At 40.3% G+C, this 14,388-nt stretch overlaps 1 protein-coding gene across 1 annotated transcript; it reads left to right on the top strand.

The window, feature by feature from the left end:
* Positions 1-600: 600 nt before the first annotated feature.
* Positions 601-13,731, top strand: LOC141157025 (E3 ubiquitin-protein ligase RNF170-like). The gene is made up of 6 exons (XM_073643737.1): positions 601-751; positions 4,843-4,918; positions 5,638-5,746; positions 10,663-10,736; positions 11,581-11,694; positions 12,514-13,731. The coding sequence occupies exons 1-6, from the start codon at positions 714-716 to the stop codon at positions 12,817-12,819; spliced, it is 717 nt and encodes a 238-aa protein (XP_073499838.1). The 5' UTR covers positions 601-713; the 3' UTR covers positions 12,820-13,731.
* The last annotated feature ends 657 nt before the right edge of the window (positions 13,732-14,388 follow it).

Raw genomic sequence — 14,388 nt, 5'->3', positions numbered from 1 at the left:
GAACTCTAGCTTCCAATTCTGTGGGAACAGTTTGGTGAAGACCCTTTTTTGTTCCCCATAACAGTGTCCAGTGCACAAAGCAAAGTCCATACAGATATGGAGGGGAAGTTTGGTCTGGAACAACTTGATTGGCTGCAAAGAGCCCAGACCTCAACCTCATCCAACACCTTTGGTATGAACTGGACCAGAGATTGTGAGCCCGGCCTCTCCCCAACATCAATGTCTGCCCTCACAAATGCTCTTCTGAATGAATGGGCAAAAGTCTCTACAGAATCTTGTAGAAAACCTTCCCAGAAGAAAAGAGGATGTGTTTAGCTGTAAAGGGACTATTAACCATACATATTAATGTCTATGGATTTAGAATGAGATGTCAGAAAAGCTCCTGTAGGTGTAATATTGAGATTTCCAAGTACTTTTATCGATACAATGTATGTCATTTTACAGATACATGAGCTGTAGACCTGCCATAGCTCAGGAGCACCACAGGATTTCTCAATCGCCAATATTAGTAAATATGCCCCATTGTATACAGTTCACATAACTTTCCATAGTATGGCCGCTTTGGGTTCTGTTTTATTATGAAAACCTTGACACCGGCTTAATCATTAACAGGTAACTTGTAGGTCTATGTGCCTTGACACCGAATTACAACAGTGCGCTGTCAGCTGGTGCTCAGCGAAGACGTGCAGACAGAAACTTCTATCGATAGCAACATGCTCAGCCACACGTTGTGCAGCCCTGTCCAGCCCAGGTAAGAGGAAGAGCCCCGAAATGACAAAAGGCTTTGGAATATAAAGATATGCATTACTATTATTACTGTTATTATTTTATTTTTATGCTATTTGTATTAATATGTTTTCATTGACTGTTAGTGTCCATATGAATAGTATATCTCCTGTATGAACAGTCTTTTAATTTGGATTTCCGTGCGAAAGATAAATAGATTAATTTATTTTGATACTCCTTTGAGTTGCAATCAGGACATACAAGCAATTTTTGATTAGTGTTTTTCAATAATACTACATACATTTATCCCTCTTTAATTTTTTGATCTTGCGCAAATATCTAAAGCAAAATGTCAGAGAGAATAAAATTGGGATTTTAAAGTCATCTTATTAAAGTCCCACTGACAACACCCTCGAAACTGCAGACACATATATCATTGACTTGTAACACTGCAGTATGACAGCAATGAATGTTGTAATAGTTGCTGTATCTATATCGTTATTGCTCTGTATTAGTTTAGTTCTGCATCATTTCCCGTTATCATAACAATCTGCAGAAACTGCTCAGGTGGTAAGTGACGCGCCGCCAGCAATCAATTACAGGTGATAATAACTTGTAGGCCAGAAGTCACACATTTTGCTAATATTCTGTACACATAGTGCAAAGTAACAGCTGTCAACCTCTGAACTTCTTTACCAGGAACATCAGGATGCCCTGTAAATTCATATAAGTAGAAGTACGGTATATTCATGTCTCAACAAAGTTTATATATAGAACTATTCTACATAAAAAGTGGTTACTCTTTACATACTTTACATTACTTATACTGTACTGATCCTGAGTTACATCCTGTATTATACTCCAGAGCTGCACTCACTATTCTGCTGGTGTAGTCACTTTGTAAATACATTACATTACTTATCCTGTACTGATCCTGAGTTACATCCTGTATTATACTCCAGAGCTGCACTCACTATTCTGCTGGTGCAGTCACTGTGTACATACATTACATTACTGATCCTGTACTGATCCTGAGTTGCATTCTGTATTATACTCCAGAGCTGCACTCACTATTCTGCTGGTGGAGTCACTGTGTACATACATTACATTACTGATCCTGTACTGATCCTGAGTTACATTCTGTATTATACTACAGAGCTGAACTCACTATTCTGCGGGTGATGTCACTGTGTACATACATTACATTACTGATCCTGTACTGATCCTGAGTTACATTCTGTATTATACTTCAGAGCTGCACTCACTATTCTGCGGGTGATGTCACTGTGTACATACATTACTTATCCTGTACTGATCCTGAGTTACATCTTGTATTATACTCCAGAGCTGCACTCACTATTCTGCTGGTGCAGTCATTGTGTACATACATTACATTACTGATCCTGAGTTACATACTGTATTATACTCCAGAGCAACATTCACTATTCTGCTGGTGCAGTCACTGTGCACATAGATTACATTATTTGTCCCATACTGATCCCAAGTTACATCCTATATAGTACTCCAGGATACAGGATAATAATATTGTATATGTACACAGTGACTGCGCCAGTAGAATAGTGAGTGCAGCTCTGGGGTATAATACAGGATGTAACTCAGGATCAGTACAGGATCAGTAATGTAATGTATGTACACAGTGACTGCACCAGCAGAATAGTGAGTGCAGCTCTGGAGTATAATACAGGATGTAACTCAGGATCAGTACAGGATCAGTAATGTAATGTATGTACACAGTGACTGCACAAGCAGAATAGTGAGTGCAGCTCTGGAGTATATTAGAGGATGTAACTCAGGATCAGTAATGTAATGTCTGTACACAGTGACTGCACCAGCAGAATAGTGAGTGCAGCTCTGGAGTATAATACAGGATGTAACTCAGGATCAGTACAGGATCAGTAATGTAATGTATGTACACAGTGACCGCACCAGCAGAATAGTGAGTGCAGCTCTGGAGTATAATACAGGATGTAACTCAGGATCAGTACAGGATCAGTAATGTAATGTATGTACACAGTGACTGCACAAGCAGAATAGTGAGTGCAGCTCTGGAGTATAATACAGGATGTAACTCAGGATCAGTAATGTAATGTATGTACACAGTGACTGCACCAGCAGAATAGTGAGTGCAGCTCTGGAGTATAATACAGGATGTAACTCAGGATCAGTACAGGATCAGTAATGTAATGTATGTACACAGTGACAGCACCAGCAGAATAGTGAGTGCAGCTCTGGAGTACAATGTAATGTATTCACAAAATGAATGTTAATCTGGCACTTCATGGTCTGGAAATCTTTGTTAGATAGAATTTGATATTATATTTTTATTTTTGGCTTCTGTTCTTCGCAGGGTATGAGTACTCTGAGAACTATGAACTAGGGAGCACAGGATGAGCAATGCAGATAGGGCAGGAGTGTTGCCGTCTAGTTACTGTTTAGGGAGGGAGCGGATAACCTGACATTGCACACGTTGGCTGAAGCTACATGAGGGCTGCTATGTTTGTAAACTGCGCCGTGCGTTTTTCTATCTGTAGGTCACTGGGTTTTCTTGTTTTATCTCTGATGTTTCTTCTATCTGTGTATACACAGCCCTTTGAACTCACACTTCATAAAGTGCAGCCACGATTTCCATTCACTAGTGACAGCGTCCATAGTGCAAGCCCAAGAGGTGTGTGCGTGACGAGGATGTAAATACTGGATAACAGCTAATCGTCTAGATACGGCACGTGCACTTTATATAACAGGATGGATGGCACATGCAGAAATGCATACAGTAATATATACATAAAACATCACATGCAGGGAAAAAAAATCACTTATTTAGTGTCACTATTATTATAAGGCCCCATAGCAAAACTTTGGTGTGCAGCTCCCAGTACATTCAAGTTTAAAGATAATTTTTGTCTGCTCCCCTTACTCGAGCTCCCAGTAACTTTCATCTCCCCACTTTCAGCCTTCATTATCATACATTTTCACCTGAGTGGAAACAGACCCCCATAGTTGTTAGTACAGCTTCTTTGGTGAATATTACTATTATTAACCTCTTTCCACTGTGACCAATTGGAATTTCTGTGCCTTATTTTTTTCCTCCCCTTATTCCAAGATCCGTAACTTTTCTATTTTTCCGTCGACATAACCATATGACAGCTTGAGCTTTTTTGTGTAGGACAAGTTGTAGTTTTGAATGACACCATTTACTTTACCATATAATGTACTGAGCAACAGAAAAATCCAAAATTCCAAGTGGGGTAAAATGGTGAAAAAATATAATTCCAGTAGTGTTTTTTTGGGTTTTGTTTTTACGCCATTGATTGTGCAGTAATAATGACCCAGCATCATAATTGTCCAGGTCCATGCAGTTATGGAGATACCAAACTTATATATTTTTTTCTTTTTTCAGTAGTTAAAAAATTCAGAATTTTGTAAAATAAAAAAAATGGTTTGTGTTGCCATTTTCAAAAGTTCGTAGCTTTTTTTTAATTTTTCTGCCAATGGAACAGTGTTAGAAGGTTTTGGGGTCCCAATAGTCAGAACCCCAGTAGTCTTGAGTAAATGGCTCTGGGTGCCGAGAACTGGGCTCTTGAATGGAGCAGAGATGCACATACTTGACCTCTCCTATTTATGGAACTGCCGGAGAAAGCTGAATACACCGCTTGGCGATATTCGGCAAACACAGAAAATAAATGGACCAGAGGTTGAGCGCGCGCACCACCACTCCATTCAAAAAGAGGTTCTTTGGTTTTCGAGATCCAAAGCCCCATTCTCTTAATCACTGGTGTCCCAGTGGTCAGTAAGTTATCCCCTATCCTTTTGGAAAAGCTCCTTTGCAATCTATATGGTGAAATCTATTTGCAAATCTGCATGCATATTTAGACATTTTACAGCAAAACTGTGGTGAAATCTGCAACTTTTTTTTTATTTTTATCTCTAGTGTGAATGTTCCCTTACCCTTTTTGCCTTCCATCTTAAAATTTAGGATCATTATTACTATACTAGTACTATTATAATATTACATTATTTGATCTTCTTTTACATTAATTATTTTATTGTTTATTTTTATTATTTATTTAATTTCTTATTTTTATATTATGTTTTCAGATGTTGTACAATGGACAAACCAGAAACGATTCCTCAAAGAAAGGACGATGGAATATTCCCTCTGACACACTACAAAGTGAGCATTTATTAGTACTGGTTGTCCTGGACTACACTATTGATGATCTATCTTTAGGATAGGTCAGAATGATGATGTTCCAATGCCTGGTGCACGACCGATCAGCTGCTTGAAGGTCCTGTGGCCCCCAGAAGTATGCAGTATAAGGAGCCGGTAAAGCACAGCTCCATACACAGTGTAGTGGTCACTTTCGGGACTGCACCTCAGCGCACCTACCATATGTCCCTCTATAGCAGTGTTTCCCAAACCCCATCCTCACAGACCCCCACAGGTCATGTTTTCAGGATCTCCTTAGTATTGCACAGGTGAGAGAATTCCTGATGCCTTGATGATACTTCAATCACCAGTGTAATACTAAGGAGATCCTGAAAACATGACCTGTGGGGGGCCGTGAGGAAGGGGTTTGGGAAAAACTGCTCTATAGGCAGTCATACATGGTAGCAGAAGGTTTAGCTAATACACATAGCTAAACATATTTGGAAACAACATGCGTTTCTATGTTTTTCTTTAAAATAATCTGCAGTTTTAGTTTTTAGTTTAATTTATCAAGTTAAGTGTAAAATTGTTGATTGCAATCAATCAGATGACTTAATTCTCTATAGTACTTCTGTAAATAAAAACTGGAATCTGATTGCTCGCTATGGTCCGTTTTTCTCTTTTACCAGTTTTGCAACATTTCATTGTCAACATATATCAAATAAAACTCTGAATTTTTGCAGGAGATGCATAAAAGCCGCCAGACTCGCTTCCACAACGACCTGAACTGCCCGGTGTGTCTTCAGACAGCGACATCCCCAGTTGAGACCAACTGTGGCCATTTGTTCTGCGGTGAGTCACTGTCTCTAGAAATTATCAAACCTCTTTATTTGCATCGTCGCTCGTCATTAAATTGGGCTGAAAGATAATAAAGGTTATATGCTGCAATTATCGGATCAGAGAATGTCAGATTGTTGTCAGAATTGAAACCCAACCTTCATTATAAAAGAATCATTAAAATACTGTCACCTTTACTAAAAATCATTTACTTTTAGCATGCCCATCATAGCGGTGCGGTGCCCTAATGGGACCCTGATAGTAAATTAGCAGGCAGAAATATAACCATCATGGTCTCCATCTTCTTCCCTGTAACCGTCTGGCTTCACCTTAAGTCCCCTGTGGGACGTTTAGGAGGCACCTCATTGGATACCGGAGCACAAAATGCATTTTAAGTCCTGTAGAAATAGGAAAAGTTGGGGGTCTATCTCCATTTAAGTGGGATTGCGATAGTCCACATCCTTGCAACATTCGTCCCACTTTTTTTATGCATGGGGATAAAATGCAATCATAAACTTTCAAAAAAGAAAAGAGAATCATTTCCTTTACAGACATTGTACAACATCTTGTTTAAGCCAATGATCACTCTCTCCTGAGCTGTGTGTCCACCTCTCCTTCATCTCCAGAGACTTACACAAATGTGGCAATAGGCAAATCAACCAGTCACAACAAACTCCGCACGTTACATCATTGTGACAATGAATGGGATTATTTTTTGCTTTTTTAGATGCACATAAAACTCACTGTAGAATATCAAAGCCAGTGTCATGTGTTCAACATAATTGCCCTTAGCTCGTCTCACAATCCACTCTTAGCTCCTCTTATAATAATGTGACATGAAGAACACCATAGATCCCTGACAGGTCTCTCAGTCATAAATAAAAATCAGGATGGAGCATGCACTGAAATCAAAGGGGTCAATGGTGTCCAGTGAACAGTACTGGATATAAGTAGGGGTGGGGGAGCTAGACTAAGGACCTCCGCTTTACTTACACGGCATTGCCACACATGGCACAGCACACAAGGGTGATGTTGGTGCAGTTTAGTGATGGGGTCAATGGAACATGTACCTGTCACGTAGGTAAACATGACCCACTATCGATGCCGCCCTTGAAATAGAACTTGGAAAGATTAATTTATTGCAACATCAAAGTTAACAAAATCAGCTCTGACCAAGTTCTGTGGAGACAGGTAAAATGATGTGCAGCTAAAATGTTTTACAGACAATCTAATATATTTATCTATATAAACAGTTGTATCACTTTATATACATGACACCACTTATTTTATATTGATCCTGAGTTACATCCTGTATTATACTCCAGAGCTGCACTCACTATTCTGCTGGTGCAGTCACTGTGTACATACATTACATTACTGATCCTGAGTTACATCCTGTATTATACTCCAGAGCTGCACTCACTATTCAGCTGGTGCATTCACTGTGTACATACATTACATTACTGATCCTGAGTTATATCCTGTATTATACTCCAGAGCTGCACTCACTATTCTGCTGGTGCAGTCACTGTGTACATACATTACATTACTGATCCTGTACTGATCCTGAGTTACATCCTGTATTATACTGCAGAGCAGCACTCACTATTCTGCTGGTGCAGTCACTGTGTACAGACATTACATTACTGATCCTGAGTTACATCCTGTATTATACTCCAGAGCTGCACTCACTATTCTGCTGGTGCAGTCACTGTGTACATACATTACATTACTGATCCTGTACTGATCCTGAGTTATATCCTGTATTATACTCCAGAGCTGCACTCACTATTCTGCTGGTGCAGTCACTGTGTACATACATTACATTACTGATCCTGTACTGATCCTGAGTTACACACTGTATTATACTCCAGAGCTGCACTCACTATTCTGCTATTGGAGTCACTGTGTACATACATTACATTACTTATCCTGTACTGATCCTGAGTTATATCCTGTATTATACCCCAGAGCTGCACTCACTATTCTGCTGGTGGAGTCACTGTGTACATACATTACATTACTGATCCTGTACTGATCCTGAGTTACATCCTGTATTATACTCCAGAGCAGCACTCACTATTCTGCTGGTGCAGTCACTGTGTACATAAATTACATTACTGATCCTGAGTTACATCCTATATTATACTCCAGAGCTGCACTCACTATTCTGCTGGTGCAGTCACTGTGTACATACATTACATTACTGATCCTGTACTGATCGGGAGTTATATCCTGTATTATACTCCAGAGCTGCACTCACTATTCTGCTGGTGCAGTCACTGTGTACATACATTACATTACTGATCCTGTACTGATCCTGAGTTACATCCTGTATTATACTCCAGAGCTGCACTCACTATTCTGCTATTGGAGTCACTGTGTACATACATTACATTACTGATCCTGAGTTACATCCTGTATTATCCTCCAGAGCTGCACTCACTATTCTGCTGGTGCAGTCACTGTGTACATACATTACATTACTGATCCTGAGTTACATCCTGTATTATACTCCAGAGCTGCACTCACTATTCTGCTGGTGCAGTCACTCTGTACATACATTACATTACTGATCCTGTACTGATCCTGAGTTACATCCTGTATTATACTCCAGAGCTGCACTCACTATTCTGCTGGTGTAGTCACTGTGTACATACATTACATTACTGATCCTGTACTGATCCTGAGTTACATCCTGTATTATACTCCGGAGCTGCACTCACTGTGCACATCTAGTTTTTATATATACTACATACCCTTATGGGGTCAGATATGGGGTTCTCGTGTTTATAAGTCTAAACACCTCTTGCTGCTTTCCTAGAAGCAGATCTAGTGTACTTGAGTTTACTTTTACTATTTATTGTCCACAAACTGCAGTGTAACATGTGAGGAGCTCACAAAAGAGAACGATGTCACACAGCTCCATGTCCAGTTCCTGCGATCATTTACTAGCAGCAGGACAAGGTCATTGTGTCATGTAGCAAAAGATGATCAAGAGCCCAGAACCAAAGGCGAAGCAATCACAGTGCAAATAATGACATTGCTGTGTAACAATGAGGCAGTGAACTTCCCCTCCTGCAATCCAGCCATGGGCGGGTTAATGACTTATCTTGTTAGTTTAGTTATGCATTGCATCACCTGAAACCCCTGCTAATGGTGCTATGCCCAGTGATTCCTGACCTAAAATAAAAAGTTTGAGGCTTAAAAAGTTTTCATTCGCATTTGATTTGCTGGCTATTAATAAACCTTGTGCTTTGTTTTTGGCAAAGCTGCTGCAAATCGTGTAGGGCCAGTGAGATGAGTCTTATGAGCGCCCCCTACTGTTTAGTTAAGACACAAGAAAAAAATATAGGTTAGGATAAATTTACACTCTGTCAATGTAATAAATTAATGTTTCCATTCACTGGCAAGAAACTGGAGATTTAAAATGGTAGAGAAAGGAAAACATAAATATGTGCGTAACCATAGCCTGATGCAAGGGGCCCTGAAACTATTCATGATCCAAGTCATTAAATAAAGTCACTTAAATTGGGTTTCAGTTTTGTTCTTCTTTTATCCAGAGGCCTGTAGGGTAAAGATTAGAACAGAAGGTTTTTTTAGATACAGATAGGTAAGATTGATAATAGATAAGAGATTGATGGATAGGTTACATTTGTGATAGATACATTTGTGATAGATACATCGATTAATCTGTCAAAGAGGCATCAGCTATGACTTTTTTTTTTTTTTTATTGATATGATTCGTCATGAAATAAAATAGTGACTGTCTCTTGACTTCGTCTATAAATTAGTAGCACAGTTTGGGTAGTGGAGGAAGCAGCTACAGAGTCAGAAAATGGGGTTTTATTTGCCTGCTGTATGCTGGAGCCAGCTGGACGGTCATCCTCAGGAAATGCCCGGGGTCTGGCGCACCGCCGCCTCATTACAACAAACAATGCCATGTTGCCGATGACAGGGACGGGCCCTCGGCCAAGTGAATAAGTCATTGTATACCTTAAAAAACTGTCACAAATCGTGAGCAGGAAACGTCTGAAGCAATTTCTTCTAATTCCTGCTCAGCTGCCCTTTCATTTTCACATTGATCCTAAAACATTTGTCCAGGAAACCGACAGGAAACCCGGCCACAAATATGTATTCATGTGTTCAGCGTAATTAGCCGCTAGGACAAGTCTCGTTAATAAATGCAGACACCTGCGCAGAGGGGGGAGAGGATGCAAATACTGCACACATCCTCCTAAATTCACATACTGTCCAGTGCAACTCTTAAAGGGGTAGTCCAGTTTTGGAGAAAAAAAAAATACACAATTACACTATTACTCATCATCACTTACATTTTGCATAATCCACTTGCCATATAAACTGGCTGCTTAAAATAAGAGTATGTGAGTTCTCATCCATACTCACATGCATGATACAGTCACACCTCAAGGGAAGGCATTTTTACACTATGGCCCTGATTCATCAAGACTCGCATTTTGCATGCCAGGCTGCAATGATTTAAGATGATGCATGCGCCTCTTAATGAATTTGGTGCATTTTTGTGCGCCACCAAAATAAATGTTACTCCCCTCAGAGATTAATTTGTTGTCCAGGTTTAGCCATGCCCTGCTACTTTTTAAAGAATTAGCGGACTGGTGTAAAAATGCCAAAAGCTGCAAAATGTTTGTGCAACTACAAGTTCTAATCGGTTTAACACCAGAATTCTGGCAAAAGCTTTATGATGAATCAGAACCTATATCTGTGGTTTCAATACACCTATTGATACTATAACAAGATTCACAATTTTTGGGCAATAAGTTATCCATTTACACTTCTTAATTTGCACCAAACACCCATGAACCGTGCACCTGACAGCAAGATATCCAAGTGCACAAATGGTTTTTTATACTTAGATGATTATACTCATATTCTTTTTCTTGTATCCTTAGGTCCATGTCTGATGGAGTACTGGAAGCACGACCCCTGGTTAGGAGCCATTAGTTGTCCCCTCTGCAGACAAAAGGTACGAGTTTCTATTTCTTTTAACCAATTTTAAGCAACATTCAGTAAATTCCTTTAATCCGTTGTCCAATCATCCTGAAAATATTCTTGAATATGGAGCAGGACTCTGCTTTCTACACTGGGTGCACCATAGACCAAAACTAATGGGGTCATCCCATAAACTACATTTTATATAGTTGTCTGGATTTCCCAGGACTCATGGGATGAATGGGGGTGTATTCCTGGGGTGAGTGGGGGTGTTCTCATGAGGGCAGGGATTTGGGTTTGAGATATTTGGAGAATTATACACCCCAAGAAATGTTGACAACTATACATGTATTACCTATCCACAGGATAGATAATAAATGTAAGATTGCTGGGCATCTGGCTGCTGAGACACCCACCGATCCCAAGAACCGAGGGGTCCAAAGTTCCCTGTGTGAATGAAACATATGCAACCACCACTCCAGTTCTTTGGGAGTGCGACAAGCAATCCTATAGACATGAAAGTGGTTGCACATTCGGACTTCAGAACCTCTGTGTTTGGATTAGTTGGGGGTCCCACCCAGTTATTATACATTTATTATTATTAATTTTAAAAGCATCACTAATTCAAGGTGCTGTACATGCAGAGTGGGGTTACACACAAAATACAGTGAAAAAAACTTACAGTGATAGACTGGTATGGAGGGGAGAGGACCTTGCCCCTCAGACTTTGAATCTACAGAGTAATGGGAAGGAGACAGTAGGTCGGGGGATCTGTGCATAGGTGATATGATGTTCATAGGACATCCTCTTTAATCCATGTGGCTTCTCGAGCTATTCTAAGCTCCTGTTCTAACAAGACGGTCCTGCATTCTCTACAGGTGCACATGCTCTACGATGATTTTTCTGAAGTTCAGCAGCACGATAAGATGAGCCGAGCCGTAAAACAAGACATCAGACGATATAACAATCGCTTCTCTGGAAAACCACGACCTGTAAGTATACGATTCCATCAACACTGTATGTTGTGAGTGGTGGATCCTGTGTTATCTACTGTATATAGAGGTGTTATCAGTCATTGTACTGGAGGAGGAGGTGAGCTGTGATATTACCTATTGTGAAGGGTGGATCCTGTGTTATCTACTGTATATAGAGGTGTTATCAGTCACTGTACAGAAGGAGGAGGTGAGCTGTGACATCACCTATTGTGAATGGTGGATCCTGTGATATCTACTGTACATAGAGGTGTTATTTGTCACTGTACAGAAGGAGGAGGAGGTGAGCTGTGACATCACCTATTGTGTATGGTGGATCCTGTATTATCTACTGTATATAGAGGTGTTATCAGTCATTGTACAGGAGGAGGAGGTGAGCTGTGTCATCACCTATTGTGAATGCTGGATCCTGTGTTATCTATATATTGGTGTCCTTGTAATCCAGGGTGCTGTGATAATGAGAACAGGAAGTGTCAATCTATTAAGATAAATGTGAAAACTGCTACATTTTAAGATTTTCTGAAAAATGAAAATAAAATTAAAAAAACTCTTTAAAATTATGATTAACATAAAATCCCCTGCCATTTTGTGATGACACATTCTATGTAAGTCTGATGATTTGTAACTCTAACCCTGCAAAGAAGAGGTTTCCACCTATAGATGTAATAGGAGAACCTGCAGTGCACACATGAAATAATACCAATGAATAGTTTATGTATATACATAGATAGATCTAGTGATAACCACAATGCATTCGGTTCTGACCTCCTTTCTCATATTACGTTTTGGTTACTTCACCTTTCGCTCTTTCTTCTGCAGCTCACCGACTACTTATATGACCTGCCATCACTTTTACACCTGGCGTTTAGGAGGATCTTCACTATGGGTGGACTTGTATGGATCTTCTGTCTCAGGATAGTAGTATGCTCATTTGGGGCCATCATGTGTTTGTCTTCGCCGTTCGACGTCATCCCCGATCCTCTCTGTGGAATCCTCAGCACCATCGACGACCTCGTCGTCATCTTTCTTCTCCTGATCTGCATGATCAACATCTCACAACAGTTCAGGTCGGAAGGAATGACCATGGTCCACACGGCCGCACAGAGTGTCTTGTCCGAGTCTTGACCGCTGCAGAGACTTAGATATGATTGGACTCTACACAGATGTTACATAACCTTCCATGACAAATGCTATAACCAAGCGGACCCTGGTCTATAAGTATAGGACATATCTCGCCCCCTGTACCAAATGATTGTGGGATTTTCTGACATTTTTGACGCTAAACCTAAAGTCTACTTTATTTCCAGTTTACCAAAGACCCTCTCCTTGACCAAGGGGGCGAGGTTTAGCAATATTTTGTCCTACTGTAGATAGGGGAGAGGCTCCTGCTGCAGCCATTTGTCTTACAGCCATACACCGGAAAATGAGAAGGAGGAGATGGTGCATGGTGAAGCCCCTTCGACACAAAGACCCTAATTCATCAAATCTGATGTTTTGTACACCAGTCTTGATAAAAGGTGCGCTGGAGTAATATGTGCCAAACTCATTAAAAGAAAAGTCAAATCATTTTGCTATATTTTTAGCAATTATGCATAAAGTGCTGATGAATAGAGGCTGCAAAAGATTTCTTTATAGATTTTTCAGTTTTTACCAGCGGCGGAGATGAAAAGCGGAGGAGCTGGGATGGATATTTGTTCTGTGTATTTTCTGTGTTTAGTTTTCCTTTAATAGGACTCATGATTTCTACCAATGCTGAAAACCTCTTTGTTCATAGATGTGACTGATATCAGCTGCCCCTTTTATTAGGCTGCTGTAGTTTTATAAGCTGCCCCTCTAAATGGACTTCTTAAAAGCCTTATTGATTCATATGTGAGGTTGTAACATAAAAAGAATGGGGATAGTGTAAATATTTTCTCTGCTTCCACCCGTTGTACTTGAATGTATCATGTTACAGAATGTATATTTGTAACTGTATTTATTGTGCATTAGTTACATATTACGTATCAATTCATGTTTTGCATTAAATCGTTGAACACACCCGTATCTCTTATCACTGTGTGCACACAGCTCCTATTCTGACCTATGTATCCAGGGTCGGCTCCAGGTTTTTCTGGGCCCCGGGCGAAAGAGTCTCAGTGGGCCCCTTTAATACATACCAGGATTCATGATGCACAGATACAGCAGAGAAATATACAGCATATATAGTACAATGAAAAAGATTTCACTTCTTACATTACATGAGTGATATCTATTGTAAATTCCACAATAGCTCAGAAACCGGCGAATCGCTCCACACAGTATACTGGCCCCCATATAACGCCCCATACAGAATACTGGCCCCCATATAAGGCTCCATACGGAATACTGGCCCCCATATAAGGCCCCATATGGAATACTGGCCCCCATATAAGGCCCCATACGGAATACTGGCCTCCATATAACGCTCCATACGGAATACTGGCCTCCATATAACGCTCCATACGGAATACTGGCCCCCATATAACACTCCATACAGAATACTGGCCCCCATATAAGGCTCCATACGGAATACTGGCCCCCATATAAGGCCCCATATGGAATGCTGGCCCCCATATAAGGCTCCATACAGAATACTGGCCCCCATATAATGCTCCATACGGAATACTGGCCTCCATATAACGCTCCATACGGAATACTGGCCCCCATATAACGCTC

The sequence above is a fragment of the Phyllobates terribilis genome, unplaced genomic scaffold, assembly GCF_046119375.1.
Source record: "Phyllobates terribilis strain yellow unplaced genomic scaffold, ASM4611937v1 Scaffold_8__6_contigs__length_399053987, whole genome shotgun sequence".
NCBI lineage: Eukaryota > Metazoa > Chordata > Amphibia > Anura > Dendrobatidae > Phyllobates > Phyllobates terribilis.
Note: the sequence above shows the minus strand (reverse complement) of the source record. Positions and strands in the feature narration are given on the sequence as shown.